Raw genomic sequence first — 27,764 nt, 5'->3', positions numbered from 1 at the left:
GGGGGATGTGGAACACACCCGGGTGTCACTCGCCTAGGGGTGACACCAAGGTGCCAACTCCCCCTCAGTGACAGGAGCCGGGTGCTGCACAGTAGCATTAAGTGCAGCACCCTCTGATTTATCCCATTTAAAAAAGCCTATTGAGTTGTTGTATACTTATTATAACTATTTTGTTGTATTCATTACATTGTTGCTAAACTTTAGCACCTCCTGTGTGTCTTTTTTCTGTTACTTTTTTTAGATTTTTGCTCATCCTATTTAGATGTGCCTTCATATAGCCTTTACATGCTAGTCTTTATTACTCATTATTACCCTTTTTGCTTTCTTAATTCCTTTAATTGGTTTTGCTGATGCAATATATATACAGTACCAGTGCACATCCTGTATAGATGTGCATCTTTTAGTCTTTGCATGTAATGCACTATATTTTCAACCGCAGGCTCCGGCTCGCAGTTTCGATGGTCGCGATGGTCACGACCATCGCGGCCATCAAACTGCACGCTCGTATAGCCTGTGGGTGGTCACCCACAGCTATACGAGCGTCCAGGAGGACGCTCCATTTTCATGGAGGGCGGCCCTCATTCAGAGCGTGCGCTCTGCTCAGAGCATACGGCTCTGAATGAGGGCCACAGTTTCTTATGCAGAAAGTTCAAGAATTTTCCTGCCCGGTTGAAGAATCCTAAGGCGGCTCAGCTCCCACTGTTGAACCTAAGCTAATCTGCCTGATCAGTTCTCAGGTAACCGTAAGAATTTTCTACATTTCAAAGAGAGCTGCAAGCTCTATTTCAGGCTCCAACCTAGGCCCTCGGGTTCTGAAGCCCAACAAGTAGGAATAATTATCTCTTTGTTACAGGATGACCCGCAAGCATGGGCCTTTGGTCTTCCTTCAACTAGTCCTGCACTACTGACGGTCAAAGCATTCTTTGCCGCATTGGGTCTCCTCTACAACGACCCGGATAAAGCGGCAATGGCAGAGGCTAGCCTCAGGTCTCTGAAACAGCCACTGAGGACTGCTGTACAGAGTTCCAGAGATGGGCGGTCGATTCCGACTGGAATGACCCAGCCTTGCGAAGTCAGTTTCATTGCAGGACTGTCTGAGGAGATTAAGGATATCTTAGTCCAGTATCCTGCCCCTAGTTCTCTGGATGAGCTCATGAACCTGGATATTCGCTTTGACCGGCGGCTCAGTGAACGCTGAGTGGAGAAGAAATTGCCTCCTCTGGCTCCACGATCTCCATTATGGTTAGCTCCGCCTGTGTCTGTGGAACCAATGCAACTGGGAGCGTTTCGTCTTCCGGCCGTTGGGTCTGTGCCTGTACTGCGGTGGTAGACGACATATTGCTCAGCTTTGCCCACTGAAGTCGGGAAAAGGCAAGGTCTAGATCAGCTAGGGGAGGTACATCTAGGCCTTGCATCCATCTCCCCGGAAAATGCTGTCCTTGTTACCGCAGTTATCTCTATTTCTAACGATCAAGTCTCCGTTCCTACGTGCATTGACAGCGGAACTGTGGAGAATTTCATGGACATAACCTTTTTCAAGACCTTGGGCCTGGAACCTGAGCCCTTATCCATACCTATGTCGGTTATTGGTCTGGATGGGTCAAATCTCTCCAAGCTTCCAGTTGTCTGCCAGACCCCTTCGTTGCAATTTGCTTTTGTAGTTCTGCATTGGGAGGAATTGTCGTTCCTACTTCTTCAGTGTACGCTGGCCCCAGTTGTCCTGGGGTTACCCTGGCTGAAGAAACACAACCCTGTAATCCAGTGGCAAACTGGGGAAATTCGTGAGAGGGGACCGACTTGCTTCTCCGGATGTTTATCCCATCCTGTTCATCTTGCGGCCACCGTCTCAGCCGAGTCTTCATCTATTCCTGCTCCTTACCGGGATCTGGCTGAAGTGATGTTCTGCCGCCTCACCGTCCATTCTACTGCACCGTTTTTTTACCTGATGCCAGGCTTCCTAAAGGCAGATTATATGCATTATCTATTCTGGAAGATAAAGCCATGCAGGAATATATTCAAGAGGCTCTGGATAAGGGATTAATTCATCCTTCTAAATCCCCAAAGGGAGCGGGGTTTTTCTTTGTCCAGAAAAAGGATGGATCCCTCCGACCCTGCATTGACTTCCGCGTACTGAATAAAATCACAGTCAAGAATGCCTATCCCTTGACACTCATCTCCGTCCTCTTCGACCAACTGTGTGAGGCCTCCATCTTTTCTAAGATTGATCTTAAAGGCGCATATAAGACAAGGAGACAAGTGGAAAACGGCATTTAACACTCATCCGGGACACTTTGAATATCTTGTCATGCCGTTTGGCCTCTCCAATGCCTCAGCCGTCTTTCAAGATTTCATTAATGAGGTGTTAAGGGATTTCTTGGGAATCTTTATAGTGGTCTATCTAGATGACATCCTCATGTATTCGAAGTCCATGCATGAACATCGTATACATGTGAGGCAGGTCTTACAAAGGCTACTGAAGAACAACTTAGAGAAATGCGAGTTTGATGTAAAGGAGGTATCATTCCTAGGTTACATTATCTCCTCGCAAGGTTTCTCTATGGATTCCAGCAAGGTGAAGGCCATCCTGGATAGCGGTTCCTGGGTGTTGCTAATTATTATTGCAGGTTTGTGAAGTCCTTCTCCTCTATAGTCTTGCTAATTGTAGAACTTACCAAGAAAGGAGCCAAGTTCGCTCATTGGTCACTCTGGGCCATTCAAGTGTTTAACACACTTAAGGCGGCTTTTGTGTCTGCTCCTGTCCTCCGACATCCCAATCCAGAGTTTCCATTTATTGTCGAGGTTGATGCATCTGAGATTGGAGTAGGTGCTATCCTTTCGCACACATATGCATCACAGTGCGCGAACCACTGCTAAAGATCAGGAAGCGTTCGCTCGCTGAGCAAAGACAGCCCAGCAGAGTGAGTGACAGGAGAAGCCATTTGTGGGTGGTAACAGGGGCAGGCCACTAGAAACTGGGGAGTGGAGGTGTGAACGCAGGCGTGCCTGAGCGTCTTAATGCCGTTTCAGAGGCATGCATAATTAACAGTCAGTCATTGTACACGTCACCTCGCTGGTTTTTACACTGGTGCTCGCAGTGCTTGCAGTAGGGTATAGTCTACATCAAGCGCTGGGTTCGCTTCCGATAATACCCGATGTACCGATGGTTGCATTCACTTCCTGGAGATGACGTGTGCAAGTAGACATCTTAAGATAGGCTGGTGGTGTCTACATACACAAAGTGAATGCACGCCAAGACATAGTGAGCGTGCTTATGCCTTGCCGTGCGATCACCTGCCTTGCTGGGTGTGTTCCGAATTTGCATATGCTGGGAACGAGCGGACGCATCTAGCGAGCGGGTTTGAATCAGGCCCTGTGTGTGCAGACTGTTTTTGTCTGTCGATAATGATAAGCTAGCACACTTATTTATAATCTGATTTATAGCTGTTATCTTTGTAGAACATGTTAAGGGGAGTAAAGAGTGATCTGTACATACATGTTTTGATGATGGTTGTTTATACACACTGAACGTCCATTGTCTATCTGGCAGTCGCGGGTCCCGCTGACAGGGAGGTGGGTCGGGGGCAGGGCCACCCCCCTCCTTGCGACTGCCGCTGTGTGTGTACGGGTGGTCTGTAGACATAACTGTCCATCGGCTGTGCAGCGCAGCCAATGCAATATGTCTGTGAAGGACGCGGTTCACAGACATATTGTCTGTACACACTGGCCGACGGCCAGCAGATATATGGGCCGATCAATTGATTGGCCAATATATATCGGCCAGTATGTACCCAGCATTAGAAAATATGGGGTCTATTCATGCAGCAGTGGAAAGCCCTTGATCATTCACTTGATCACCCCCCCCCCACCTGAGTACTGAAAAGCAGAGACACCCTAGGATATATATATATATATATATATATATATATACTTTGTGTGTATATATATATATATACCTGGACGTCGAGGCAGGTGGAGGCGTCATGGTGGGAGAGGTTCTTACAAGCACACTGCATGAAGAGGAAGAGGCGGTTCTAGCAGGGAGGAAACCATGATCACCCCCTGCCCCTCCACTTGTAGTATGTGCAGGCCCGGTGACATGGGGGTGCAAAGGGGTCACTTGTAACGGACCCGGAGATTCTGAGGGGCCCCTCCAGAATCTCGGGAGCCCAGTTTATGTGTCCCCCTTGCCTCTGTAGGGCACAGAGACATAGACAGTCAGAGTCAGTTGGAGGTAGGCCGGCAGCCTGAAGCAATAAAGTTTATTTTGTGCCAGCGCCGCACGTGACACCGTGACGTGATGCTGCTGGGGCAGAGAGGAGCTGGGCCCAAGCCGCCAGAGAAGAGGAACATAACTGTAGGCAGCAGGCAAACGTTGGCTGAGGAGGAGAGCCATGGTACGGGAGGTGGTTGGGGGAGGGGGATGTGAGCTGAAGATGAAGACGCCTTAGGGGGGACTTGAAGATGAACATGCTGAGGGAGGAGAGCTGGAGATGAAGATGCTGGGACTGTAAGACACAGGGGCTGGGGGTTAGGGATGGCCGTCAGAGTGGTTAACATCGATGGTTACCGGCGATGGAAAAATAGCAAGTAGCCAACCGATGGTCATCCATGTCTTGAGGCGGGGCTTCACGGGTGTTGGGGATGGAGCTATGCTCTGTGTCCCGGCACCTTGTTAAAAAAAGAAAACTATTCAGTTATGCTTAGACATTGATGGAGGGTAACCATCTGTTTCTCCCCATCGATGGCAAAAGCATACAACATCGGCCATACACCATTGATGATTATGAATCATCAATGGTTGATGGCCATCCCTACTGGGGGTGTGGGACACAGGGACTGGGGGTTATGAGACACAGGGGCTGGGAAACATGTGCTGAGAGACACGGGCTGCGTTTGGGGCTGAGAAACACGAGCTGGGTTTGGGGCTGAGAGACGCAGGAGCTGGGTTTGGGGCTGAGAGACACAGGAGCTGGGTTTGGGGCTGAGTGACACATGGCTGGGGTTGTTAGACACGGCCTGACTTTAGGGCTGTGAGATGCAGGGTCTGCCTTTGAGGCTGAGAGACGCGGGGTCTAGCTTTTGAAAGACGCAGGGGCTGGAGAATGAAGCTGAGAGATGCAGGGTCTAGGGAATGAAGCTGAGAGATGCAGGGAGAGGATAAGGCTGAGAGACACAGTGGAGGTGATGAAGCTGAGAGACACAAGGTGGGGAGATCTTGCTGAGAGGAGAGACTCGGGTGGGGAATGAAACTGAGTGACACAGAGGAGATGAGTGGATGGCTGGAGATGGAAAGACATACTGTAGGGGGAAGAGGCTGGAGACACATTGATGGTGCTGAAGAGATGAGGGTTGAGGTTGGAGCTGAGGGGATTAAGGTTGAGAGACACAGTTGGGGATGAGGCTGGAGAGACAGTTGGGGATGAGCAAATGACCGACTTGCATGTACCTATTGGGAGGGGATAGGGGGCCCCAAATACATGAGTGTACCAGGTCCCAAAATTTATGTTGCCAGTCCTGACTATGTGGCCACCATCCTTAAGATCTGCATCCGGCCACCACCAATCTAAACAGTACAACTGTAAATAAGGGCCTGATTCAGAGCCGGACGTTCTGACCAGAGCGCTCGCTCTGAATCAGGGCCCTCCTACATGAAAATGGAGCGTCCTCCTGGACGCTCGCATAGCTGTGGGTGACCACCCACAGCTTATGCGAGCATCCATGATGATGGTAGCGATGGTCAAGAACATCACGACCATCGGGCTTGCGACGGAGACCCTGCGGTAGGGTCTCACTGCCGCAAGCCCTGGAGTGATTTTGGCTGTATCAGAGCCAAAATCACTCCCACTGACATCACTAGTGATGTCAGTGGGGCCGGCTTTAGACGGTAGGCGTTCCCATGGGAATGCCTCCGTCTGGCAGCCACGCCCCCGGCACACCCACCAAAGGGGGCGTGCTGTCAATCAACATCAACAGCACGCCCCCTTTGGTGCGAGACCCGGAGCGACGGATACCCCGTCCACCGATTCCTCACCCTCTTCAGTGTTGTGTACATCCTCATCCTCACAGACTATTAACTCGTCCCCGCTGGAATCCACCACCACAGGTCCCTCTGTACGTTCTGGAGGCTGGTCTCCCTGGAAGAGTTGATAATTCATTTTTATGAACATCATCTTCTGCACATTTTGTGGAAGCAACCTCCTACGCCTTTCGCTGACAAGGTTCCCGGCTGCACTAAACACTCTTTCGGAGTACACACTGGAGGGGGGGCAACTCAGGTAAAATAGAGCCAGTTTGTACAGGGGCCTCCAAATTGCCTCTTTTTCCTGCCAGTACAGGTACGGACTGTCTGACATGCCTACTTGGATGCTGTCATCGATGTAATCCTCCACCATTCTGTCAATGGTGACAGTATCATATGCAGTGACAGTAGACATGTCAGAAATTGTTGCCAGGTCCTTCAGTCCAGACCAGATGTCCAAACTTGGTCCTGCCTGCCCTGCATCACCGCCAGCGGGTTGCTTAGGATACCTAAGTTTTTTCCTGGCAGCCCCAGTTGCAGGAGAAAGTGAAGAAGGAGCTGTTGACGTGTCACGTTCCGCTTCAGCTGACAGTGTTTTCACCAGCAGATCTTTGCACCTCTGCAGGCTTGTGTCAGCCGGAAAGAGAGACACAACATAGGCTTTAAACCTAGGATCGAGCACGGTGGCCAAAATGTCATGGTCTGATTTAAACAGATTGACCACCCTGGAATCCTGGCAAAGCGAATGAAGGGATTCATCCACAAGTCCCACATGCCGAGCGGAATCGCTCCATCTTAGCTCCTCCTTCACTTTCTCCAGCTGCTTTTGCAAAAGCCTGATGAGGGGAATGACCTGACTCAAGCTGGCAGTGTCTGAACTGACTTCACGTGTGGCAAGTTCGAAGGGCTGGAGAACCTTGCACAACACGGAAATCATTCTCCACTGTGCTTGAGTCAGGTGCATACCCCCTCCTTTGCCTATGTCATAGGTGGATGTATAGGCTTGAATGGCCTTTTGCTGCTCCTCCATCCTCTGAAGCATATAGAGGGTTGAGTTCCACCGTGTCACAACCTCTTGCTTCAGGTGATGGCGGGGCAGGTTCAAGAGTGTTTGCTGGCGCTCCAGTATTCGGCGCGCAGTCACTGAATGGCAAAAGTGGCCAGAAATTTTTCAGGCCACCCAAAGCGTCTCCTGCACGCCCCTGTCGCTTTTCAGGAAATTCTGCACCACCAAGTTTATTGTGTGAGCAAAACATGGGATGTGATGGAATTTCCTCAGATGTAATGCCCGCACAATATTGGTGGCGTTGTCAGATATCACAAATCCCCAGGAGAGTCCAAGTGGGGTAAGCCACTGGGCGATGATTTCCCTCAGTTTCTCTAAGAGGTTGTCGGCGGTGTGCCTCTTACTGAAACCGGTGATACACAGCATAGCCTGCCTTGGAACGAGCTGGCGTTTCTGAGATGCTACTACTGGTGACGCTGCTGTTGTTGCTGCGTAAGGTGATACATCTACCCAGTGGGCTGTCACAGTCATATAGTCCTTAGTCTGCCCTGTTCCACTTGTCCACATGTCCGTGGTTAAGTGGACATTGGGTACAACTGCATTTTTCAGGACACTGAGGACACTTTTTCTGACGTTTCTGTACAGTCTCGGTATCGCCTGCCTAGTGAAGTGGAATCTAGACGGGATTTGGAACCGAGGACACACTACCTCCATCAATTGTCTAAATCCCACTGCACTAATGGCAGATACCGGACGCACGTCTAACACCAACATAGCAGTCAAGGCCTCAGTTATACGTTTTGCTTCAGGAAGACTGCTGTCGTACTTCATCCTCCTCGCTAAGGACTATCGGAGGGTCAATTGTTTAGTAAAAGTAGTGGTGTTCCTTCTTCCTCTCTGGGATGATGAACGACTCCCAGCAGCAGCAACAGCAGCAGTGGCAGCAGGAGGCGTAGCAATGCAGGATCCTCCGGAGGAATCCCGGATAGGAGAGTCAGTCATGCCAGTGACATGGCCTGCAGGACTACTTCCGATCCTGACTAAGGAGGAAATTGACGAGGAGGGAGTTGACGGTGTGGTTTGCAGGCGCTTGGATACAACAGGACAACGGGATTTAGGTGTCCCTGGACTGCTTACGGTCTTAGCCAAAGTTTCTGAACTTGACAGTAACTTTTTATGAATGCGCAGCAGGTGCCGTATAAGGGAGGATGTTCCTAGGTGGTTAACGTCCCTACCGCTACTTATTTCACCTTTATATATGGTACATATGGCAAGACAGTTGTTGTCCGGATTTGGATAGAAATATTGCCAGACCAAGGAGGTGGAATGTTTGGTCTTCTGCCCAGGCATGACCGTGATTGGCTTTTTCATCCCGCGGACAACAACTGTCTCCCCCGGAGCCTGATTTAAACAAACCACATCACCATCAGAATCCTCCTCGCCAACTTCCTCCTCAGCGCCAGCTACACCAGTATCCTCATCCTGTTGTACTTCAACAGTGACATCTTCAATTTGCATATCAGCAAGTGGACTGTGGGTGCTCCTTTCAGCACTTGCAGGGGGCGTGCAAATGGTGGAAAGAGCCACCTCTTCCTGTCCAGTGCTGGGAAGGTCAGGCATCGCAACCGCCACCACACTTGGACTCTCCTTGGGGATTTGTGATATCTTCTTAGAATGCACAGTTCTTCGCTGTGCTTTTGCCAGCTTAACTCGTTTGATTTTTGTAGCGGGAGGAGGGCTCCATCGTCATGTGAAGCTGAACCACTAGTCATGAACATAGGGAAAGACCTTAACCGTTCCTTGTCACTCCATGTCGTAAATGGCATATTGGCAAGTTTACGTTTCTCCTCAGATGATTTAAATGTTTTTTCAAGGTCATTTTCCTGAACTTTGTCATTTGGGATTGTATGTGCCCTCTACTATGACACTGGGCATCGGCCTTGGCAGACTACGTTGATGGTATGTTATCGTCTATGTCATGACTAGTGGCAGCAGCTTCAGCACTAGGAGGAAGTGGTTCTTGATCTTTCCCTATTTTATTTTTATTGGAGAAAGTTTGGTCCTCCATTTATGTTAAATTGATATATACGTGCGGCTAAGGCGCACACAAACACAGAAAATATTTTTTTATTTTTGCTGGAGAGTAGTGCACTTTGTGGGTTACACCACCCTTTAAGAAATGAGCCAGCCGGCTCTTTACTTATGGGACACAGGCGCACGCTTGGCGCTGCTCCTTTGTTGATGCACATGCAGCTACAGCCCACACAATTCACAAAGACAGAAAAAAAAAGAAGAATTTTTTATTCTTTGTGGAGCGCACTTTGGGGGTTACACCACCTTTTAACAGACAGACGCACGCTTGGCGCTGCTGCTTTGAGGATGCATGTACAGTGCAGACAATTCACAAACACAGAAGAAAATGTTTTATTTTTGTTGGAGTGCACTTTGGGGGTTACACCACCCTTTAACAGAGAGAAGCAAGCTTGGCGCTGCTCCTTTGTTGATGCACATGCAGCTACAGTGCACACAATTCACAAACACAGAAAATATTTTTTTTTTGTTTGGAGTGCCCTCTGGGGGTTACAGCACCCTTTAACGGACAAGCCAGCCGGCCCTTTACTTATGGGACACAGGCGCACGCTTGGCGCTGCTCCTTTGTTGATGCACGTGCAGCCACAGTGCACACAATTCACAAACACAGAAAATATTTTTTTATTTTGTTTGGAGTGCACTTTGGGGGTTACAGCACCCTTTAACGGTCAAGCCAGCCGGCCCTTTACTTATGACACAGGCGCACGCTTGGCACTACTTTGTTGATGCACGTGCTGCTACTGCACACACAATTCACAAACACAAAAAATAATTTTTTTTATTTTTTTTGGAGTGCACTTTGGGGGTTACAGCACCCTTTAATGGTCAAGCCAGCCGGCCCTTTACCTATGACACAGGCACACGCTTGGTGCTACTTTGTTGATGCACGTGCGGCTACTGCGCACACAATTCACAAACACAAAAAAATATATTTTTTTATTTTGTTTGGAGTGCCCTTTGGGGGTTACAGCACCCTTTAACGGACAAGCCAGCCGGCCCTTTACTTATGGGACACAGGCGCATGCTTGGCGCTGCTCCTTTGTTGATGCACATGCAGCCACAGTGCACACAATTCACAAACACAGAAAATATTTTTTTATTTTGTTTGGAGTGCACTTTGGGGGTTACAGCACCCTTTAACGGTCAAGACAGCCGGCCCTTTACTTATGACACAGGCGCAAGCTTGGCACTACTTTGTTGATGCACGTGCGGCTACTGCGCACACAATTCACAAACACAGAAAAAATATTTATTTTTTTGCACTTGGGGTGAGCACCCTTGATGGACAGAGCACCCCCTGGACAACACTACAGCACCCCTTTAGGACTGGGGCACTGCACAGGACTTTGGAGTGGACACAGCCCCTATGGACAAGTGACTGCATAACACAGTCCAGCCAGCCCCTATGGACTTTGGAGGAGTGGACACAGCCCCTATGGACAACAGCAGCACAGCACAACACAGCCAGCCCCTATGGACTTTGGAGGAGTGGACACAGCCTCTATGGACAACAGCAGCACAGCGCAGCACAACACTACACTACACAGCCCAGCCAGCCCTAACTCTCACCCTCCCTCCTCACTGTCCACAGCCGAGTGAGAAAATGGCGCCGATGCGGGTACCTTATACAGAATCCAAAACCCGCGAGACCCGGAAGGCGGGATGATGACGTTTTGCCTCGATTTCAGATCCGAGTCAGGCGGAAAAAGTCGAGCCTGACTCGGATACGACTAGGATCGGGGGGGCTCGGGGGGGTTCGGATTTCAGAAAGTAGTACGAGCCAGTGCATGACTTGATGAGCATTGGAAGGAGGCATGGCGCTGCTGATCCCATGTCTCAGTGGGGATTCTAGTGATGGCAAAATAAGACAAGACTAAAGCAGCTGCAAGGAGGACAAACACAAGTATGTGGGGTAAATGAGCAGAATCATGTCTGACAGGCGGTGTCTACACTCTGAATGAGGACCACCAGCAGGACACTGGGCATGTGTCATCCACTCACTTAGAACAGCTGAAAAGGATGTCACTACTGATTCTGGTCGAGACACACAGTGAGTTACTGTGATCGGTGGAGCTATGTAAGGTCATACTTGCCAACTCTCCCTGATTGGAGAGCGGTACAATAATGAGTGTCTGCATGCAACAGTGAAGCATGGTGGAGGTTCCTTGCAAGTTTGGGGCTGCCTTTCAGCAAATGGAATTGGGGATTTGGTCAGGATTAATGTTGTCCTCAATGCTGAGAAATACAGGCAATGCCATCAGGGAGGTGTCTGATTGGCTCCAAATTTATTCTGCAGCAGGACAACGACCCCAAACATACAGCCAATGTAATTAAGAACTATCTTCAGCGTAAAGAAGAACAAGGAGTCCTGGAAGTGAAAATTTGGTCCCCACAGAGCCCTGATCTCAACATCATCGAATCTGTCTAGGATTACATGAAGAGACAGAATGATTTGAGCAAGCCTACATCCATAGAATCAGAAAAGGAAGGAAAGATGGGGTAGGTGCATCAAAAATGGCAATAGATAAATCTAGAAGCAGCTCACCAGGGAGGAGTGGCTAACCCCTTTGAAAACCTTATGGAAAAACAAGCACGCGGTATGCACTACAGCAGTCTGTGAACTCCACTGCTGCACCACGATCGGCATCTCTGGACACATGTCGGGCAATGAGGATTCTTTTGCTGGATGCTTTTAGGAGAGGCCTCTCCCAAGATCTACGCTGCAAAGCAGCAATACGATATCAGTTTATTGGTTACACAGAGACTGTGTTAGTCACAATTTAGTGGATTCAGCTATATATCCCCAGTCATGACATATTAATGTTCACTCCCACTACAAATTGATTTTAATTTTGTGGAATAAGCCCATCATTCGGTGGCTGTGCACACTGATTTTATTTTTTATTATTTAAGTCAAATCCAACAGACTTTTTTTTATTCATTTCCATACAATCCTGGATAATTTGACAAAAAGATAAAAAGAAAAAACTCACATATCTATACTAACATTTATTCATTGGGAAATATCCCCCTTTTTTATGCATGCTGATTTTTTTGTCTGTTTTTCTGTGGCCACAGTGGTTTCTTTTATATTTTTTTTATTTCATTTATTTTTATTTATTTTTTATTTACTTTTGTCATCTACAGATTTGATCTAATATGTGAATTTTATTATATGTATTTTTGTGATTTCATGACTATATCTGCATACATTCAATTTAGACACTACTAGTGTCATTCAGCGCTCCCAGTTGTTTTTGTACATCCATAGAAGATCTGTGGTTAGTTCTCCAAAATGTTTGGAACAACCTCCATGCCGAATGCCTTCAAAAACTGTGTGTAAGTGTACCTTATAGAATTAATGCTGTTTTGAAGGCATTTGGTCACACCATATATTGATTTGATTTAGATTTATTTTCTGTTCATTCACTCTGCAGTTTAATAATTGATAAAAATAAACTATTAACACTTAACACTTCTATTTTTGAAAGCATTCTTACTTTGCAGTATTTTTTCCACACCTGCCTAAAGCTTTTGCACAGTACTGTATATTATTACCATCTGCAAGCTTTATATCCTGCTCCTAAGGGTTTATCACACTGCTCTTGTATATTATTGCAAGTTACCTCTGCTAATCAGTAATTATCCATCTCTGCTGTGTTACCATCTGTTTGCAATATATGTTACCAGCACTGCTCTGTGGTTACCCTGTAGGTGCTTTCAGCATTTATGTCCTATTTTTGTCTGTTTATTGTCTTGTTTATGCTACTCCAGCCAATTGTCCTGTGATCACCAGAATATTGTATATGCTTCTACTGTCCTGAGTTTTAAGACCTGGCGGCATCCTAAGCACCAGTGAGTGTACTTTAGGGAACAACAGGCAGCTGTTATAGGCAGAAGATCTCTGTAGCATGGCTCTAGGAATCTTATACAAATATTCTGGTGTTTCATAACACACTACCAATGAACCACTCCACTGGTTAAGCAACTGGGAAGTTTGTTGTCTCAGGGCATCTGCTGGTGTGTACATGTAACTCTGCTACATCGGCAACCTGTACACACATATTTCCAACAAATACAGCAAGTACAGTGATAGCTGTCACTATAACTATACTGAAACCCTACACCAGGATAGCATCTTATCAGATGTGCTGTCCCAAGTTTCAGGCTAAATAGCAGTGAACCAGCATCTCTAATTACCCTGCATAGGAACACAAGCATGTTATTTATGAGGGCAATTTTTCAACATTGCTAAATAGGCCCCTAAATCACTTGGCATCTCCTACAGACAGGACATTTGTACATTAACTTTACACATGAACTTACAGCATCTGGTATAAAGTCACATTCATCTCCCAGTATGGTATAGTCAGGCTTAGAGCAATTGGTTGGCTTTATAGTAAAAGTCACTTCATATAATAGTCTGTGAAAACCCTATAAAATAAAGATTGAGAGTGAGAAATAATTGTTACTAACTAACATTCTTAGTAAGGGATAATACTATAGAAACATTCTAATGCAAAACTGCCAAATACAGTCATTTTACACATCTTAGGGGGAGATTTATCAAATCTTGGAGAGAGATAAAATGGAGAGACATAAAGTACTAACCAATCAGCTTCTTATGACAGTTAGAAGCTAATTTGTTGATACTTTATCTCTCTCTAAGATATGATAAATCTCCCCCTCAGTTATGAAGCAATATATAGTTATTCAAGATGAAATTGACATCAATACAAAAAAAGTCCAACCTTGTGTATATCATAATAAAATACCCTTATTTCCATTAATCACTGTATACTGTGAGACTGGATCTGAAAGGCAAAGTGTAGTATATTCATGAGGCATTGGAATCCCTATTTGTAGATTATTGTACTGCAGGTGGCAAATGCATTTACAGTGGGCTTCTCTGACGAACTGGTCACATTAAAAATATAGACCTTTGGTTAAGAACAAATGCAGACTGATCACTATAATTGGAAGCAGACTGATCACTATAATTGGAAGCTTTGCCAAATCAAAAATGACATATAATGACAACAGTCCTTATATCCCATCCTACCTATGACTGATTTATGCAATACATAAGGCTAAACTGGGTAGCATATTAGGTGAAAAACAAAAATGGTTTTTTTTTTCATTTGAAAGGGGTGGTACTAAATGGGTAGGAGATTGGACATTGCTATGATATACACATGTCTACATTATACCTCCATAAACTTGTTGCCACATAACATAGATAGAGCTCAGAAGAGAATACTGGATTAGCCAATTGGGCACAGCAGTAAGTCCTGTCCCCATTAGTTATTACTACAATGAGCGATCACAGTGAATGAGGAGAAACACCAGTAGTGAAAATGTTGTGGAGATTACTATAGTAAAGTAGCACAGTAAATAGATAAGTGGCTTAGCTGCCCATTTGTTAGAAAGGGGTGAGGAAGTGTCCTGAATGAGGTAGGTGTTATTTTCTTTTAACCAGTCAATTTTTGCCTCTATTGCTGAAGCTGAATAAAGTCCATTGATGTTCAGTCTGATTTTACCAGGAGGAGACCCATATTTTAAACCCAAACACTGTAAGGGCTGCAATGTTAGAGTAATTCCCATCACATTAAACTATATACACACTAACCTGTACACACTCACCTTTTTTGTGGCATATTGAACACTGGAAATACCATAAAGCTTTCCGATGTGGCTGCTGTTGGAATTGTATTCATCCATTACTTGTATTAACAAAGTTAGAATCTCAGGATCCTGAGGATCCACTGGTACAGGACAATTAAGGCAAACTCCTGGGAAAAAGCAGAATACATTAAACAAAAAATAATAATAATTGTAAATTGTGTGAGTTCAAAGACTTAAAAACAAATTTCGACTGAGTAATGGTTTAACACTGCACTCCACTATCCTCTTCCATCTTGGCCTGTTTAAATAAAGCAGAGCAGATATTGATGCCCCTCTTCGCGAACCCCCAGTTCACTATACAGATTTGGTGGTTTCTCTTTTATCTCAACAAGCTTTACTAATAACTAAATTTGTAGTTTTGAGTATCGCTTAATGCCTATTGCACAATTGTGTAAGTCATGGTTGTTAGATAGCAGTGCGCTCCGACACAGTCCCCTCTCTCTACTATACATGCTTTGTACTAGGACCCAGATTCAGAGGTATATGCAACCTCTGACCTGTAACGTCACCGCTGGGCTACTGCTCATGTGCAGCTGCCGACTGCCTGTACACTTACAGCAGGGACTTCCAACACTGACCTCATAACTGAGTGGACAAATTTAAATGCCTGTACAGTTGTGTTGTCAGGCCAGACAAACTTGACTAAAAGCTGTCACAGTTGATCAACAAGGATATATTTATACAATGCTTATCTAGTTAGTATGCAATGTCAGATGCAAAGCCAGTAAATACTCTCATTAACAAAGGCACAAAATTACCAAAGGCCATTTCACCAATAAGAGAGGAAGAAATAAAGGATATGAAAAGGATTCCTTATCAGAGTGCTTTAGGAAGCTTAATATATGCAAGCAGGGCCGCCATCAGGGGATGACTGCCAGTACTAGAGACACTCGAGGGGCCCGCCCGGCACCTGCTACGTACTGCCTGCCCGCTATTAACCCCCTGGCTGAAAGTGGCAGACAGTGACAGGCCCGACTGTGCCCACTACTATACCCCTGGCCCCTCCACCACACATTAGACACTTCTCACCCAGCCGGGCCCAACAGCCGTCCTCCCGCTCCGCCTCCCACCTTACCGCATTGGCCAATCACCAGTGTGCAAACTGCCGTCAATAAAGTTTTTCTGATGCTGAAGCCGGTGCATGTGACGTTGTGATGTCACGCTGTGCCGCTGAATGACAGAGGAGCTGCGGCGGGCGAGTGATGTGAGGATTGAGGAGCCACCCGGAGCATGGAGAGTGAGACAATGACAGGAGAAGGATGGAGCGAGCGAGCTAAGGTAAGTTAAAGTGTGTGTGTGGACCTCTAGGAAGCATTGCCTTAGACTATGGGTCTCCTGCTGCCTGTCTCAAATAAAATATGCACAGAAAGAGAATATATATATATATATATATTAGGGGTGAGCGGGTTCGGATTTCTGAAATCCGAACCCCCCCGAGCCCCCCCGATCCGAGTCCGATCCGAGTCAGGCTCGACTTTTCCCGCCTGACTCGGATCTGACATCGAGGCAAAACGTCATCATCCCGCCTTCCGAGTCTCGCGGGTTTTGGATCCTATATAAGGTACCCGCGTCGGCGCCATTTTCTCACTCGGCTGTGGACAGTGAAGAGGGAGGGTGGGAGTTAGTGCTGTGTAGTGTAGTGTAGTGTAGTGCTGCTGTTGTCCACTACTTCAAAGTCCATAGGGGCTGGCTGTGTTGTGCTGTGCTGCTGTTGTTAATAGGGGCTGTGTCCACTACTTCAAAGTCCATAGGGGCTGGCTGGACTGTGTTGTGCAGTCAGTTCCAAAGTCCTGTGCAGTGTCCCAGTCCTAAAGGGGTGCTGTAGTGTTGTCCAGGGGGTGCTCTGTCCATCAGGGGTGCTCCCCCCAAGTGCTAAAAAAATAATATATTTTCTGTGTTTGTGAATTGTGTGCGCAGTAGCCGCACGTGCATCAACAAAGTAGTGCCAAGCGTGCGCCTGTGTCATAAGTAAAGGGCCGGCTGGCTTGACCGTTAAGGGTGCTGTAACCCCCGAAAGTACACTCCAGTCCAAACCAAAAAAAAAATTATTTTCTGTGTTTGTGAATTGTGTGCGCAGTAGCCGCACGTGCATCAACAAAGTAGTGCCAAGCGTGCGCCTGTGTCATAAGTAAAGGGCCGGCTGGCTTGACCGTTAAGGGTGCTGTAACCCCCGAAAGTACACTCCAGTCCAAACCTAAAAAAAAATTATTTTCTGTGTTTGTGAATTGTGTGCGCAGTAGCCGCACGTGCATCAACAAAGTAGTGCCAAGCGTGCGCCTGTGTCATAAGTAAAGGGCCGGCTGGCTTGACCGTTAAAGGGTGCTGTAACCCCCGAAAGTACACTCCAGTCCAAACCAAAAAAAAATTATTTTCTGTGTTTGTGAATTGTGTGCGCAGTAGCCGCACGTGCATCAACAAAGTAGTGCCAAGCGTGCGCCTGTGTCATAAGTAAAGGGCCGGCTGGCTTGACCGTTAAGGGTGCTGTAACCCCCGAAAGTACACTCCAGTCCAAACCTAAAAAAAAATTATTTTCTGTGTTTGTGAATTGTGTGCGCAGTAGCCGCACGTGCATCAACAAAGTAGTGCCAAGAGTGCCCCTGTGTCATAAGTAAAGGGCCGGCTGGCTTGACCGTTAAAGGGTGCTGTAACCCCCGAAAGTACACTCCAGTCCAAACCAAAAAAAAATTATTTTCTGTGTTTGTGAATTGTGTGCGCAGTAGCCGCACGTGCATCAACAAAGTAGTGCCAAGCGTGCGCCTGTGTCATAAGTAAAGGGCCGGCTGGCTTGACCGTTAAAGGGTGCTGTAACCCCTGAAAGTACACTCCAGTCCAAACCAAAAAAAAATTATTTTCTGTGTTTGTGAATTGTGTGCGCAGTAGCCGCACGTGCATCAACAAAGTAGTGTCAAGCGTTCGCCTGTGTCATAAGTAAAGGGCCGGCTGGCTTGACCGTTAAGGGTGCTGTAACCCCCGAAAGTACACTCCAGTCCAAACCAAAAAAAAAATTATTTTCTGTGTTTGTGAATTGTGTGCGCAGTAGCCGCACGTGCATCAACAAAGTAGTGCCAAGCGTGCGCCTGTGTCATAAGTAAAGGGCCGGCTGGCTTGACCGTTAAGGGTGCTGTAACCCCCGAAAGTACACTCCAGTCCAAACCAAAAAAAAAATTATTTTCTGTGTTTGTGAATTGTGTGCGCAGTAGCCGCACGTGCATCAACAAAGTAGTGCCAAGCGTGCGCCTGTGTCATAAGTAAAGGGCCGGCTGGCTTGACCGTTAAGGGTGCTGTAACCCCCGAAAGTACACTCCAGTCCAAACCTAAAAAAAAATTATTTTCTGTGTTTGTGAATTGTGTGCGCAGTAGCCGCACGTGCATCAACAAAGTAGTGCCAAGCGTGCGCCTGTGTCATAAGTAAAGGGCCGGCTGGCTTGACCGTTAAAGGGTGCTGTAACCCCCGAAAGTACACTCCAGTCCAAACCAAAAAAAAATTATTTTCTGTGGTTGTGAATTGTGTGCGCAGTAGCCGCACGTGCATCAACAAAGTAGTGCCAAGCGTGCGCCTGTGTCATAAGTAAAGGGCCGGCTGGCTTGACCGTTAAGGGTGCTGTAACCCCCGAAAGTACACTCCAGTCCAAACCTAAAAAAAAATTATTTTCTGTGTTTGTGAATTGTGTGCGCAGTAGCCGCACGTGCATCAACAAAGTAGTGCCAAGAGTGCGCCTGTGTCATAAGTAAAGGGCCGGCTGGCTTGACCGTTAAAGGGTGCTGTAACCCCCGAAAGTACACTCCAGTCCAAACCAAAAAAAAATTATTTTCTGTGTTTGTGAATTGTGTGCGCAGTAGCCGCACGTGCATCAACAAAGTAGTGCCAAGCGTGCGCCTGTGTCATAAGTAAAGGGCCGGCTGGCTTGACCGTTAAAGGGTGCTGTAACCCCTGAAAGTACACTCCAGTCCAAACCAAAAAAAAATTATTTTCTGTGTTTGTGAATTGTGTGCGCAGTAGCCGCACGTGCATCAACAAAGTAGTGCCAAGCGTGCGCCTGTGTCATAAGTAAAGGGCCGGCTGGCTTGACCGTTAAGGGTGCTGTAACTCCCGAAAGTACACTCCAGTCCAAACCAAAAAAAAAATTATTTTCTGTGTTTGTGAATTGTGTGCGCAGTAGCCGCACGTGCATCAACAAAGTAGTGCCAAGCGTGCGCCTGTGTCATAAGTAAAGGGCCGGCTGGCTTGACCGTTAAGGGTGCTGTAACCCCCGAAAGTACACTCCAGTCCAAACCAAAAAAAAAATTATTTTCTGTGTTTGTGAATTGTGTGCGCAGTAGCCGCACGTGCATCAACAAAGTAGTGCCAAGCGTGCGCCTGTGTCATAAGTAAAGGGCCGGCTGGCTTGACCGTTAAGGGTGCTGTAACCCCCGAAAGTACACTCCAGTCCAAACCTAAAAAAAAATTATTTTCTGTGTTTGTGAATTGTGTGCGCAGTAGCCGCACGTGCATCAACAAAGTAGTGCCAAGCGTGCGCCTGTGTCATAAGTAAAGGGCCGGCTGGCTTGACCGTTAAAGGGTGCTGTAACCCCCGAAAGTACACTCCAGTCCAAACCAAAAAAAAATTATTTTCTGTGTTTGTGAATTGTGTGCGCAGTAGCCGCACGTGCATCAACAAAGTAGTGCCAAGCGTGCGCCTGTGTCATAAGTAAAGGGCCGGCTGGCTTGACCGTTAAAGGGTGCTGTAACCCCCAAAGTACACTCCAGTCCAAACCAAAAAAAAATTATTTTCTGTGTTTGTGAATTGTGTGCGCAGTAGCCGCACGTGCATCAACAAAGTAGTGCCAAGAGTGCGCCTGTGTCATAAGTAAAGGGCCGGCTGGCTTGACCGTTAAAGGGTGCTGTAACCCACAAAGTACACTCCAGTCCGAACCAAAAAAAAATTTATTTTCTGTGTTTAGCCGCACGTATATATCAAATCGATATAACATAAATGGAGGACCAAACTTTCTCCGATAAAAATAAAATAGAGAAAGATCAAGAACCACTTCCTCCTAGTGCTGAAGCTGCTGCCACTAGTCATGACATAGACGATAACATGCCATCAACGTCGTCTGCCAAGGCCGATGCCCAATGTCATAGTAGAGGGCACATACAATCCCAAATGGCAAAGTTCAGGAAAATGACCTTGAAAAAGACATTTAAATCAGCTGAAGAGAAACGTAAACTTGCCAATATGCCATTTACGACACGGAGTGGCAAGGAACGGCTAAGGTCGATCCCTAGTATGTTCATGACTAGTGGTTCAGCTTCACATGACGATGGAAGCACTCCTCCCACTAAAAAAATCAAAAGAGTTAAGCTGGCAAAAGCACAGCGAAGAACTGTGCTTTCTAAGAAGATATCACAAATCCCCAAAGAGAGTCCAAGTGTGGTGGTGGTTGCGATGCCTGACCTTCCCAGCACTGGACGGGAAGAGGTGGCTCTTTCCACCATTTGCACGCCCCCTGCAAGTGCTGAAAGGAGCACCCACAGTCCACTTGCTGATATGCAAATTGAAGATGTCACTGTTGAAGTACAACAGGATGAGGATACTGGTGTAGCTGGCGCTGAGGAGGAAGTTGGCGAGGAGGATTCTGATGGTGATGTGGTTTGTTTAAATCAGGCTCCGGGGGAGACAGTTGTTGTCCGTGGGATGAAAAAGCCCATCACGGTCATGCCTGGGCAGAAGACCAAACATTCCACCTCTTTGGTCTGGCAATATTTCTATCCAAATCCGGACAACAACTGTCTTGCCATATGTACCATATGTAAAGGTGAAATAAGTAGAGGTAGGGACGTCAACCACCTAGGAACATCCTCCCTTATACGGCACCTGCAGCGCATTCATAAAAAGTTACTGTCAAGTTCAGAAACTTTGGCTCAGACCGTAAGCAGTCCAGGGACACCTAAATCCCGTTGTCCTGTTGTATCCAAGCGCCTGCAAACCACACCGTCAACTCCCTCCTCGTCAATTTCCTCCTTAGTCAGGATCGGAAGTAGTCCTGCAGGCCATATCACTGGCATGACTGACTCTCCTATCCGGGATTCCTCCGGAGGATCCTGCATTGCTACGCCTACTGCTGCCGCTGCTGCTGTTGCTGCTGCTGCTGGGAGTCGTTCATCATCCCAGAGAGGAAGTAGGAACACCACTACTTTTACTAAACAATTGACCCTCCAACAGTCCTTAGCGAGGAGGATGAAGTACGACAGCAGTCATCCTGAAGCAAAACGTATAACTGAGGCCTTGACTGCTATGTTGGTGTTAGACGTGCGTCCGGTATCCGCCATTAGTGCAGTGGGATTTAGACAATTGATGGAGGTAGTGTGTCCCCGGTTCCAAATCCCGTCTAGATTCCACTTCACTAGGCAGGCGATACCGAGACTGTACAGAAACGTCAGAAAAAGTGTCCTCAGTGTCCTGAAAAATGCCGTTGTACACAATGTCCACTTAACCACGGACATGTGGACAAGTGGAACAGGGCAGACTAAGGACTATATGACTGTGACAGCCCACTGGGTAGATGTATCACCTTACGCAGCAACAGCAGCAGCGTCACCAGTAGCAGCATCTCAGAAATGCCAGCTCGTTACAAGGCAGGCTACGCTGTGTATCACCGGTTTCAGTAAGAGGCACACCGCCGACAACCTCTTAGAGAAACTGAGGGAAATCATCGCCCAGTGGCTTACCCCACTTAGACTCTCCTGGGGATTTGTGATATCTGACAACGCCACCAATATTGTGCGGGCATTACATCTGGGCAAATTCCAGCACGTCCCATGTTTTGCTCACACAATAAACTTGGTGGTGCAGAATTTTCTGAAAAGCGACAGGGGCGTGCAGGAGACGCTTTGGGTGGCCCGAAAAATTTCTGGCCACTTTCGCCATTCAGCGACTGCGTGCCGAAGACTGGAGCGCCAGCAAACACTCTTGAACCTGCCCCACCATCACCTGAAGCAAGAGGTTGTGACGCGGTGGAACTCAACCCTCTATATGCTTCAGAGGATGGAGGAGCAGCAAAAGGCCATACAAGCCTATACATCCACCTATGACATAGGCAAAGGAGGGGGTATGCACCTGACTCAAGCGCAGTGGAGAATGATTTCCGTGTTGTGCAAGGTTCTTCAGCCCTTCGAACTTGCCACACGTGAAGTCAGTTCAGACACTGCCAGCTTGAGTCAGGTCATTCCCCTCATCAGGCTTTTGCAGAAGCAGCTGGAGAAAGTGAAGGAGGAGCTAAGACGGAGCGATTCCGCTCGGCATGTGGGACTTGTGGATGAAGCCCTTCATTCGCTTTGCCAGGATTCCAGGGTGGTCAATCTGTTGAAATCAGACCACTACATTTTGGCCACCGTGCTCGATCCTAGGTTTAAAGCCTATGTGGTGTCTCTCTTTCCGGCCGACACAAGCCTGCAGAGGTGCAAAGACCTGCTGGTGAACACACTGTCAGCTGAAGCGGAACGTGACACGTCAACGGCTCCTTCTTCATTTTCTCCCGCAACTGGGGCTGCCAGGAAAAAACTTAGGTATCCTAAGCAACCCGCTGGCGGTGATGCAGGGCAGGCAGGACCAAGTTTGGACATCTGGTCCGGACTGAAGGACCTGGCAACAATTTCTGACATGTCTACTGTCACTGCATATGATACTGTCACCATTGACAGAATGGTGGAGGATTACATCGGTGACAGCATCCAAGTAGGCATGTCAGACAGTCCATACCTGTACTGGCAGGAAAAAGAGGCAATTTGGAGGCCCCTGTACAAACTGGCTCTATTTTACCTGAGTTGCCCCCCCTCCAGTGTGTACTCCGAAAGAGTGTTTAGTGCAGCCGGGAACCTTGTCAGCGAAAGGCGTAGGAGGTTGCTTCCACAGAATGTGGAGAAGATGATGTTCATCAAAATGAATTATCAGCTCTTCCAGGGAGACCAGCCTCCAGAAGGTACAGAGGGACCTGTGGTGGTGGATTCAAGTGGGGACGAGTTAATACTTTGTGAGGATGAGGATGTACACACTGAAGAGGGTGAGGAATCGGTGGATGAGGAGGATGAGGATGACATCTTGCCTCCGTAGAACCAGTTTGTGCAGGGACACATTAATTGCCAGCTTGTTTTGTGGGGGCCCAAACGAACCAATAATTTCAGCCACAGTCATGTGGCAGACCCTGGCGCTGAAATGATTGGTTTGTTAAAGTGTGCATGTCCTGTTTATACAACATAAGGGTGGGTGGGAGGGCCCAAGGACAATTCCATCTTGCACCTCTTTTTTTCTTTGCATTATGTACAGTTTGGGGCCTAGTTTTTCTAACTGCCATCCTGCCTGCCACTGCAGTGTCACTCCTAGATGGGTCACGTGTTTGTGCCGCCCACTCGTGTCGCTTAGCATAGTCATCCAGCTACCTCGGTGCAACCTTTTGGACATAAAAACACTATTGTGAGGTGTGAGGTGTTCAGAATAGACTGGAAATGAGTGGAAATTAAGGTTATTGAGGTTAATAATAGCATAGGAGCAGAAAAACCAACAAATTCTGTGATTTTAGCTGTTTTTATGCTTTTTTAAAAAAAAATACAGATCCAAAACACAAAACCCAGAACCCAAAACACGGAAGGGTGGTTTTGGCAAAACCAATCCAGATCCAAAACACGAAGAAAGATCCAGATCCAAAACCAAAACACAAAACACGAAAAGTGGCCGATGCACACCCCTAATATATATATATATATTAGGGGTGAGCGGGTTCGGATTTCTGAAATCCGAACCCCCCCGAGCCCCCCCGATCCGAGTCCGATCCGAGTCAGGCTCGACTTTTCCCGCCTGACTCGGATCTGAAATCGAGGCAAAACGTCATCATCCCGCCTTCCGAGTCTCGCGGGTTTTGGATCCTATATAAGGTACCCGCGTCGGCGCCATTTTCTCACTCGGCTGTGGACAGTGAAGAGGGAGGGTGGGAGTTAGGGCTGGCTGGGCTGAGTAGTGTAGTGTAGTGCAGAGTAGTGTTGTGCTGCGCTGTGCTGCTGTTGTCCATAGGGGCTGTGTCCACTACTTCAAAGTCCATAGGGGCTGGCTGTGTTGTGCTGTGCTGCTGTTGTTAATAGGGGCTGTGTCCACTACTTCAAAGTCCATAGGGGCTGGCTGGACTGTGTTGTGCAGTCAGTTGTCCATAGGGGCTGTGTCCACTCCAAAGTCCTGTGCAGTGTCCCAGTCCTAAAGGGGTGCTGTAGTGTTGTCCAGGGGGTGCTCTGTTCGTCAGGGGTGCTCCCCCCAAGTGCTAATAAAAATATATTTTTTGTGTGTTTGTGAATTGTGTGCGCAGTAGCCGCACGTGCATCAACAAAGTAGTGCCAAGCGTGCGCCTGTGTCATAAGTAAAGGGCCGGCTGGCTTGACCGTTAAAGGGTGCTGTAACCCCCAAAGTACACTCCAAACCACATAATTTTTTTTTTTCTGTGTTTGTGAATTGTGTGCGCAGTAGCCGCACGTGCATCATCAAAGTAGTGCCAAGCGTGCGCCTGTGTCATAAGTAAAGGGCCGGCTGTCTTGACCGTTAAAGGGTGCTGTAACCCCCAAAGTACACTCCAAACCAAATAAAAAAATATTTTCTGTATTTGTGAATTGTGTGCGCAGTAGCCGCACGTGCATCAACAAAGTAGTGCCAAGCGTGCGCCTGTGTCATAAGTAAAGGGCCAGCTGGCTTGACCGTTAAAGGGTGCTGTAACCCCCAAAGTACACTCCAAACCAAATAAAAAATTTTTTTCTGTGTTTGTGAATTGTGTGCGCAGTAGCCGCACGTGCATCAACAAAGTAGTGCCAAGCGTGCGCCTGTGTCATAAGTAAAGGGCCGCCTGGCTTGACCGTTAAAGGGTGCTGTAACCCCCAAAGTACACTCCAGTCCAAACCAAATAAAAAAATGTTTTCTGTGTTTGTGAATTGTGTGCGCAGTAGCCGCACGTGCATCAACAAAGTAGTGCCAAGCGTGTGCCTGTGTCCCATAGGTAAAGGGCCGGCTGGCTCATTTCTTAAAGGGTGGTGTAACCCACAAAGTGCACTAGTCTCCAACAAAAATAAAAAATTATTTTCTGTGTTTGTGTGCGCCTTAGCCGCACGTATATATCAATATAACATAAATGGAGGACCAAACTTTCTCCGATAAAAATAAAATAGGGAAAGATCAAGAATCACTTCCTCCTAGTGCTGAAGCTGCTGCCACTAGTCATGACATAGACGATAACATGCCATCAACGTCGTCTGCCAAGGCCGATGCCCAATGTCATAGTACAGGGCACATACAATCCCAAATGACAAAGTTCAGGAAAATGACCTTGAAAAAAACATTTAAATCATCTGAAGAGAAACGTAAACTTGCCAATAAGCCATTTACGACATGGAGTGGCAAGGAACGGCTAAGGTCTTTCCCTATGTTCATGACTAGTGGTTCAGCTTCACATGACGATGGAAACCCTCCTCCCGCTAAAAAAATCAAATGAGTTAAGCTGGCAAAAGCACAGTGAAGAACTGTGCGTTCTAAGAAGATATCACAAATCCCCAAGGAGAGTCCAAGTGTGGTGGCGGTTGCGATGCCTGACCTTCCCAGCACTGGACGGGAAGAGGTGGCTCTTTCCACCATTTGCACGCCCCCTGCAAGTGCTGAAAGGAGCACCCACAGTCCACTTGCTGATATGCAAATTGAAGAGGTCACTGTTGAAGTACAACAGGATGAGGATACTGGTGTAGCTGGCACTGAGGAGGAAGTTGGTGAGGAGGATTCTGATGGTGATGTGGTTTGTTTAAATCAGGCTCCGGGGGAGACAGTTGTTGTCCGTGGGATGAAAAAGCCCATCACGGTCATGCCTGGGCAGAAGACCAAACATTCCACCTCTTTGGTCTGGCAATATTTCTATCCAAATCCGGACAACAACTGTCTTGCCATATGTACCATATGTAAAGGTGAAATAAGTATCGGTAGGGACGTTAACCACCTAGGAACATCCTCCCTTATACGGCACCTGCAGCGCGTTCATAAAAAGTTACTGTCAAGTTCAGAAACTTTGGCTCAGACTGTAAGCAGTCCAGGGTCACCTAAATCCCTTTTTCCTGTTTTATCCAAGGAATCGGTGGATGAGGAGGATGAGGACGACATCTTGCCTCCGTAGAACCAGTTTGTGCAGGGACACATTAATTGCCAGCTTGTTTTGTGGGGGCCCAAACGAACCAATAATTTCAGCCACAGTCATGTGGCAGACCCTGGCGCTGAAATGATTGGTTTGTTAAAGTGTGCATGTCCTGTTTATACAACATAAGGGTGGGTGGGAGGGCCCAAGGACAATTCCACCTTGCACCTCTTTTTTTTCTTTGCATTATGTACTGTTTGGGGCCTAGTTTTTCAAACTGCCATCCTGTCTGCCACTGCAGTGTCACTCCTAGATGGGCCACGTGTTTGTGCCGCCCACTCGTGTCGCTTAGCATAGTCATCCAGCTACCTCGGTGCAACCTTTTGGCCATAAAAACAATATTGTGAGGTGTGAGGTGTTCAGAATAGACTGGAAATGAGTGGAAATGAAGGTTATTGAGGTTAATAATAGCATAGGAGCAGAAAAACCAACAAATTCTGTGATTTTAGCTGTTTTTATGCTTTTTTAAAAAAAAATACAGATCCAAAACACAAAACCCAGAACCCAAAACACGGAAGGGTGGTTTTGGCAAAACCAATCCAGATCCAAAACACGAAGAAAGATCCAGATCCAAAACCAAAACACAAAACACGAAAAGTGGCCGGTGCACACCCCTAATATATATATACGACAGGCTCAATCCACGGCACTCGACCATCTGGGGTGCCCTTGGTATGTGACCACACCATCTACATAAAAAATATCATACAAACTCTCCACTCACATGCTTTTCAAACTGCAACTCCTTTGAACATAGGGAATGTTGGTTCCAAAATATTGCAATAATTTGTTAAGCTGGCCACCGCTTCACGGTCATTCCCATCTAGCCAGTCCCTACACTGATTCTCAGATAAATGAACTTGATCTGCCATCTTGGCCTCAAGCTTGCATACATTTTAAACAGAAAACTGGGTCCTGCCTTAAAGAGACAGGACCACACCCAGGGCTATCAGTTAATAAGCACCTGGAAAAAGAAAAAAGTTTAAATAAACGACAGGATTGAGCCTGTCGTTTATTTAAATTTTGTGGTCACACTTGCTAGGGCACCCTGTTTTTCAAATGTAAGACAAACAAAGTGGGCGTTAGAGGCTCTCACGTACTACTTGGTTGGAAGAAAGTTCAAATTGATCACTGACCATGCCCCTTTGAAGTGGATGTCCGAAAATAAAGACAGTAATGCGAGAATTACGAGATGGCTCTTGGCGTTACAAACTTTTACATTTTCAGTGGAACACAGGCCAGGAAGCCAGCTGGCCAATGCTGATGCGTTGTCACGCGTTCATTGTTTGGGGGCTTCAGTTGTTCCGCCCCACAGGTCGAAACAAAGGGGGGGGAAATGTGATAGGATCATTGGTAAAGTGGTCTGTGGCAGGTACATTGGTCCCAGATTCCTGTCTTATGTGTTTTAAACCTCCAGGAGAAAGTCTGCAGTGTAGCAGGCTTGAGTCTCGGCTTTTTGAAAAGCCGGTTTGGGACCTGGGGGTTGTGGGTGAGAGGAGAGGGAGGGCTCCACCCACGGCCACTCCAGGTTTTGGTTCTCTTAGCCTGGTAACAGGCTTGTTTGGGTTTCCACCTGAGAGTGGCCAATATAAGCCTAGTGTGTTGAGGGCTGATTGTCTCACCTGGGAGAGCAGACAGGGAGTTTGCTCAGAGACACTTGAAAACCTAACTGTAAGTGTTGTGCTGTGCCCTTGTTGCTGGTGAGAGCATTAGGCCCTGCAGGTTCTGGTAGTGAGGGAACTACCTGTGAAGTTAGTGCCCCGACAGGGCTAGGATTTA

At 47.2% G+C, this 27,764-nt stretch overlaps 1 protein-coding gene across 1 annotated transcript in view; it reads right to left on the bottom strand.

Annotated features, from left to right (window-relative positions):
* LOC148508326 (T-kininogen 1-like) overlaps positions 1-27,764 on the bottom strand; it is a 133,435-nt gene that overhangs the window by 51,046 nt on the left and 54,625 nt on the right. The window contains exons 7-8 of the mRNA XM_088444772.1: positions 14,760-14,908; positions 13,443-13,550 (exon numbers count right to left, since the gene is read on the bottom strand). Of these exons, the coding sequence (XP_088300898.1) occupies positions 13,443-13,550; positions 14,760-14,908 (257 nt within the window). The remainder of the gene's footprint in view (positions 1-13,442; positions 13,551-14,759; positions 14,909-27,764) is intronic.

This window comes from Taudactylus pleione, unplaced genomic scaffold, assembly GCF_031769625.1.
Source record: "Taudactylus pleione unplaced genomic scaffold, aTauple2 ptg000372l, whole genome shotgun sequence".
Lineage (NCBI taxonomy): Eukaryota > Metazoa > Chordata > Amphibia > Anura > Myobatrachidae > Taudactylus > Taudactylus pleione.
This window is presented reverse-complemented; position numbering and strand designations above follow the sequence as displayed.